We start from the raw sequence: 6,890 nt of genomic DNA, 5'->3' as shown, positions 1-6,890 counted from the left end.
ACTTTGGGAGGCCAAAGCGGGTGAATCACTTGAGGTCAGGAGTTCAAGACCAGCCTGGCCAACATGGTGAAACCCTGTCTCTACTAAAAATACAAAAATTATCTGGCCATGGTGGCGTATGCCTGTAGTCCCAGCTACTGGGGAGGCTGAGACGGGAGAATCACTCGAACCTGGGAGGCGGAGGTTGCAGTCAGCTGAGATTGCACCACTGCGCTCCAGCCTGGGCAACAGAGGGAGAATCTGTCTCAAAAAAACCAAAACAAAATAAGAAAACAAACCAAAAAAAGCTGCCATCTCCTCCAGGAAGCCTGTCTGATTCTCTCTATACCCCCAGGCAGTGTGGACTGAGCACCACTCTCTTACTCTGAAAGACTTCCTCCCTGCTCTGTCTCCCTCCAGAATGGGGGCTGCTGTTAAGGGCAGGAAGCATTTCTCATCTCTGTATCTTCAGCCCTACCATGGTCTCTGGTACCAGGTAGGTTCTCAAGCTCAACCATGAATAAATGAGTGAATAAATGAATGACCAGACAGGGAAAGAAGGAAGACTACATTTATAAAGGGCATCGCCTTCCTATTCCTCCGTTTAATCTTCACAACAGCCCTGTGAAGACAGGGCCGTTAGCATCCCCATTTCACAGAAGAGGAGACTGAGGCTGAGGCTCCCTGAGGTTCCTGACTTGCTCAAGGTCATACAGTATCTGGGAGGCAGGCGCTCTGCTCTGCCAGCTTGTGCCAGTGGAGGGCCTTCTCAGGGTGGGGGCTCTGGATGTGGAGGACCTGTGCCAGTGTCTACAGTCTGGCTCTGTCCCTCAGCGGCTCCCGTTTCATGGACACATCTGCTCTCATCCGGCTGCCTGATGACTGCACTGTGGGCTACATCATTGAGTGCAAGCTGGGCGGCCGCCTGCAGCCCAGCCCCCTCTTCCACTCCCACCTGGAGACCCTGCAGCTGCTGAGGACTGTGGAGCTCCCTGAACAGGTGGGCTGGCCTTGGGGCAGGCGGCAATGGGAAGCAGGAGAGAGGAGGGGTTCCCCCAAAGGAACGTGAGACATGAGGTCTCCCCAACCCTCCCTTCCGGTCTTTGAAAGAAACCTGGAACTCTAGATTACGGGGCTTGACTGTTCCCTATTGAACGGGGAAACTGAGGTCTAGGGTGGCAAAGGACCCCCTAAGGGCACACAGTGACTCAACCCCTTCACCTCCAACCCTCAAGGATTAGCATCTGTGAAACTGACATTCTTTGATCTGGTCCTCAAATGCCAGCCAGAGAGACCCACACACGTGAGATGCGGTTGTCTTCAGGTTCCCAGCACCCTGCCCCCACCCCTGGCTCTATGCAGTATTCCATCCTCCCCACGTTCCTCCCGGGGAGCCAGGGGGCCCTTTCTGCTTTTATCCGTTGGGAGCCCCTCCTTCATCAAACTTCCCTGTCCATGGCTCAACCCTGAGGTTACTGGATGGAAATGGCTTCAGGGGGAACGGATGTTAGGCTGAGGGAGGAGTGGGATCCTTACCCCACCACCCGGCAGGGAACACAGGTCCAGCTGGCTCTGCCTGGCAGAGGCTGGCCTCTGACTCTGTAGACGGTCCTGGCTGAGGGTGTCCCTGAGACCTCCTGCCCAACAGTGCGGCGAAACTCAACATGGGCTGCTTAACCCGAAGAGGAAATGCTTGGCTCTCATACCTGAGAAGCTGAGGGCCTGGCGGGGTCTAGGCGTGCAGATGGCCTCCAGGACTCTCTCCTCTCTCATCCGCTGTCCCCCAAGTTGGCCCCGTCCTCAGGCAGGCTCAGCCTTCACGCGGGCAAGATGGCAGCCCAGCGTTCCCGCCGCCACCGGAAGGACGAGAGCGCCTCCCTCCTCCCGATCCCAGGGCTGGTGCTCATTGGTCCGATTGAGTGGGCTTGGGTCACGTGACCCGTCTTCTACCGGCCCCTGGAGTCCGCGCTGATTGGCCAGACCTGGAACTGGGGTGTGAGGTTGGTCTCATTAGGATGGCAGGGCCTGAAGCCAGGAAAGGGAGGCAGATTTGGGGCAGCCCGAACCAGGGCACCCTAATGGTTAGGGGATCCTGAGCACCCACAATGCCACGCACCACACTGGGGGCCTTCCCTTCCTCTTTTTATTTATTTATTTTTTTTGAGACAGAATCTTACTCTTGTTGCCCAGGCTGGAGTGCAGTGGCGTGATCTTGGCTCACTGCAATCTCTACCTCTCGGGTTCAAGTGACTCTCCTGCCTCAGCCTCCCGAGTAGCTGGGATTATAGGCACAGCACCACCATGCCCGGCGAATTTTTGTATTTTTAGTAGAGACGGGGTTTCACCATGTTGGCCGGGTTGGTCTCAAACTCCTGACCTCAAGCAATCTGCCCGCTTCAGCCTCCCAAAGTGCTGGGATTACAGGTGTGAGCCACTGCGCCAGGCCACCCTTCTTTAACTCGCTGGTTGCTAACAATATTCACATGAGGTCAGTACTCACATTATCCCCATTCTACAGATGGGGAAAGTGAGGCCCAGTGAGCTAAACTGACCGTGGCACACAGCTAATATGCGGCAGAGGGGCCCTGGAACCCTAGCTGGGTGGTCCATAAGCCCACAGTCTTAAACCTCTACAGCCTATGAGTTGAAATCGTGATCCACGTCCTCACTGCCTGGTGGAGTAGAGGCTCCGGGTCAAGAGGGATGTGCTGAGACCCTCTAGTGAATCTCAGAAAACTTCCGTTCTAGTCCAGGCATACAGCTTACTGGAAAGGTGCCTTTTCCTGTTGAGCCTCAGTTTCCAAATCTGTAGATGGGGGAATTGTTCTAACTTCCCAGGGAGCCCAGCTGTCGAGGGAGCAAATGGGATTAAGGGCATGGTAGTGCTCGTCCAGCTGTAAAGTGCCTTGGGGTAAGGAGCTCCCACCTCCAGTGGGGAATTAATTTCACGTGCCCCGCACAGCTTTCCCTGCGGCTTAAAACGCTTGTGCCAGGATGCTGCCCCCTTGTGGGGATCCCCAGCATGATGCCCCAGTACTAACTCCTTTATCTCCCTGCCCAGGTCACCCTCAGCTACGGTGTCTTTGAGGGGAAGCTCAACGTCATTAAGCTACAGGGCCCCTTCTCCCCGGAGGAGGACCCCTCCAGGTGGGTCTGGGGGCTGAAACCTTGGATGGGAGGAACGAGGGCCAAGTCTAGGCATCCAAACATAGCCAAGATTGCGCCACTGCACTCCAACCTGGGTGACAGGGCAAGACTCCGTCTCAAAAAAAAAAGAAAAAAAAGGAATTGATGTTAAATTTCCTGTAAGCCTGAAGGTTCTAGAAGCCATAGATTACTGCCAAATGGATCTGGAGCCACCGACAGATTCAGAGGCGTGTGGTCAGGTGCTTGGCCTCAGCTGAGGTCTCTTGATGGCTTCTCCAGACTTTGAAGTTTCTCCAAACTAGTGGTTCTCAGGTGGGGGTGATTTGTCTTCTGCGGGACATCTGGCAAGGTCTGGAGACATTGCTGATTATTATGATTCGGGGAGATGCTACTGGAATCTTGTGGGTAGAGCCCAGGAATGCTGTTAAATATTTTGCAAGGTACAGACAGCGCCACAACAAAGAATTGTGTAGCCCTAAGCGTTAGTGGAGAAACCCTGTTGCAAACTGTCTGTGGCATGCGTCCCCCCAGGAGAGCGGGCTGAAAGCAGAAGTAGGAGTCTTTTTCTGTCTTTTTCTGGTCTCTCTGCAGGTTCCGCTCCCTCCATTGTCTCCTCTACCCAGATACACCCTGGTGTCCACAGCTGGTTGCCCGATGAATCCTAAACTGCTGGGCAAAGTTTGGGCAGAGGCTTCTGGCTGTTCCTTGGCTCCCAGGGTGGCACTGAGTGCCCCTGGCAAGTGTCTTGTAATAGGCAGTTCCTGGCAGGGCCTTCTGGTGGTTGGCAAGCCCAGGATCTGGGTGGCAATGGGCACTGAAGGCATCCCAGTCCCCTGGGAGGGGAGTTAGACGGCCCAGGGGACCAGATGGACCAGGTGATGGCCAGAGAGGCTCCAGGGGGTAGACTCTTTCAGGAGGCTGAATTGCAAAAAAGGCAGGGGGCACTAGAACTGGGCTGGGGCTCAGGGGTCCTAAGCCTTTAGGCAGTGACATGGCCTCTGGGTGGGGCCTGGCTCTTGCCTCTGGCTCATGTCTCTCAGGCATTCTTCTGGGGCTCAAGCACTGAGCTGCCCACTCTCGCCTCCCTCGACTGGGTCCCAAGTCACTGAAGGGATGCGGGTAGAAGGATGGCAGAATCCAGGGTCCTCAGCGGCTGCCGTTGTTGCTGATCAGTCTCGCAAAGCTCCTTGCTCTCTGCCCCCTGTTCAGATTTTGTTTGGAGCCTCGGCATACCCGGGCCCAGATGAAGGAGCATGATAGGTCCCAGCCAATCGTGATGATACTTTTGCTCATTTCCCAGCCTCCCTTGCTGTTAGCGGCTACCACGGGACTAGCTCTGGCCAGAGGGAACTAAGCAAAGCCAATAGAGACATTTCTGGGGAAGGTTTTGCAGCCCACTCCCCATCTTCCTGCTGTGAATGTGGGTGTGATGGCTGGACCTGGGGCAGCCACCTTGCTACCATGAAGGAAAGGCCCAGACAATCACCCACAGCTATTTCCTCCTGCATCTGGTTCTGTACGAAAATTAAATGCTTATTTGTTTAAGTCTCTTTTGGTTCAGTTTTCTGTTACAAGCAGCCACAGCGTTCCTGACAGGGGTAGGGTCTTTATCTGTTTATTACAGTGGAGATGGCGGTCATTTTTGGTGGTATGATAGGATGTATGCCAAGACCGTTTTACAGAGCCTGTCACAGAGAAAGGAAGGGCTCAGTGGATGCTGCATGAAGATGTGTATGTGGTGTGTGTGTGTTTGTGGCTGTGTGGCACATGTGTGCATGGTGAGGTATGGAGTGGTTCCTCCTTTTCTCTGCCCCCAGGGCTTGGGTGGGGGAGGTCAGAGAATCAGGGAAGGTGGAATGGAGACTCAGTGCAGAAGGACTTAGCCTCAGGTATCAGATAATGTCACCAAAGGGCTGTTTGACAGCCAGGGGCAGGAACTGAGTAAACGCAAGTGCCCTTGGAATTTCGGATCCCAAGGAGGGGGACAGATGAATGAAAGTGATCTGAAATTTCAGGCATGGTGGCACATAGGTGGGGAGGGGAGGGTTATGGAGGGAAAGTTATATCTTGCCCAGTGATGCTGGGAGTTGGGGTCACAGTGGAGCTCTGGGATGGGGAAGGAGGAGGAGAGATCCCGAGGGCCAGAGGGTCCTGACCCAGGCATCCAGGGCCAGGGGCTCCACCCTTGAAGAATCAGAAACCTTGTTCTGGCCACATCTGTGTTGGGGATGTCTGGAACCACTGAGCACCTGAAGCCAGCCCCTTGTTTTCCAGGGAGGAGAGGTCCAGAGAGGGACTGCCGCGTGCTGTGGTCACACAGTGAGTTGGGTGTAGCCAGCTGCTTCTGCTTCTCCAAAGCCCCGTTTCTTTCTAGGCTGGCCCAGGGCTGGGTTTATGGGATGCCTCGAGTGAGGGCAGCCCTGGCCCTGCAGCCCGGTGGGGCTGGAATGGCGCCATCCACAGCCGCCGTCCTCCCCAACCCACCCAGGGAAGGCTGCTGGTGAGCCTGCATTTAGACGCGGCAGCAGCTTTTTGGGTTGTTCCAAGATCCTGAGGGTCGGGCGGAGGGAACAGGACTCGGGCCATCTGCTGCCTCCATTGTCCCAGAATAGCTGGGGCTAGGGAGGGGGAGCAGAGTCAGCAAGGATCGGAATTGAGATGGAGGAAGGAGGGAGCCTGAGTTTAACCCTTTGGGTGTCTGCCTGGGAAGTTATGAAACTCCCTGTGCCCTGTGCTGAAGTGACCCATCTGGGCCCCAGAGGCACGGACTACGTGTAGTGTGGAGTGGCAAGGTTAGACCACCTAGTCTTGGCCCTGCCATGCCCCTTGGGCACATAGCTGCTGCTCAGCCTCCTCACATTCAGCCTGAGCCCTGTCTGCCCATATCAGGGTGCATGTGGATGGGATGTTTGAGGGCCATGGGTGGTCACTGATCTTTGAGCTGGGTAGCTGAGAGTGGGCCCCCATGAAATGGGGACAGAGAGACTCCAGAATGGGAGCCTGTCCTGGGGCAGGCATTAGAAGGAGCCTGGAGATCTCCTACAGGGGTCTGTGGCTCCCCCAGCCAGCCCCATCCCCAGCAAGGAGTCTGCAGGGCCCCAAGGTAAGCTTCCTCTCCTCCCAGCAACCTTTTTCTTGAGACAGAGTCTCACTCTGCTACCCAGGCTGGAGTGCAGTGGTGTGATCTTGGCTCAATGCAACCTCCGCCTCCCGGGTTCCGGTGATTCTCCTGTCTCAGCCTCCTGAGTAGTTGGGATCACAGGTGTCACCACCTCACCCTGTTAATTTTTGTATTTTTGGTAGAGATGGGGTTTTGCCAAGTTGGCCAGGCTGGTCTCAAACTCCTGACCTCAAGTGATCTGCCCGCCTTGGCCTCCCAAAGTGCTGAGATTATAGGTGTGAGCCACCACGCCTGGCCCTGGTAAACTTTCAATGGATGCACCTGAACCTGCTGTGAGTGAGGTGGACTCCACCCTGGGAAGCTGGCGACCTGTCATCTCAGCTTTGCCTTTCTGTAAGTATTGATGCCAGTGGAACTATAAACATAAATATCTACCATCAAGTGCTTGCTGGGGGTCAGGCACTGTTCTAAGTACTTAACATAAATTAGTTCATTTCATCCCCACCTATTTGAAGTAGGTACAATCATTATTCCCATTTTACAGATTGGGAAGCTGAGGCACCAAAGGGGAGAAGGTCCTCCGGCCGGTCACAGGTCTTCTCGGTGCCAGAGCCAAGGTTGGAGGCAGCCTGGCTCTGCAGTC

At 55.1% G+C, this 6,890-nt stretch overlaps 1 protein-coding gene across 1 annotated transcript in view; it reads left to right on the top strand.

Moving 5' to 3' along the window:
• The window catches only part of MFNG (MFNG O-fucosylpeptide 3-beta-N-acetylglucosaminyltransferase), a 23,212-nt gene extending 18,541 nt beyond the window's left edge, over positions 1-4,671 (top strand). The window contains exons 5-7 of the mRNA XM_017508895.1: positions 676-979; positions 3,041-3,126; positions 3,718-4,671. Of these exons, the coding sequence (XP_017364384.1) occupies positions 676-979; positions 3,041-3,126; positions 3,718-3,784 (457 nt within the window). The 3' untranslated portion in view covers positions 3,785-4,671. The remainder of the gene's footprint in view (positions 1-675; positions 980-3,040; positions 3,127-3,717) is intronic.
• The last annotated feature ends 2,219 nt before the right edge of the window (positions 4,672-6,890 follow it).

Source organism: Cebus imitator, unplaced genomic scaffold, assembly GCF_001604975.1.
Source record: "Cebus imitator isolate Cc_AM_T3 unplaced genomic scaffold, Cebus_imitator-1.0 Scaffold404, whole genome shotgun sequence".
Taxonomy (NCBI): domain Eukaryota; kingdom Metazoa; phylum Chordata; class Mammalia; order Primates; family Cebidae; genus Cebus; species Cebus imitator.
Note: the sequence above shows the minus strand (reverse complement) of the source record. Positions and strands in the feature narration are given on the sequence as shown.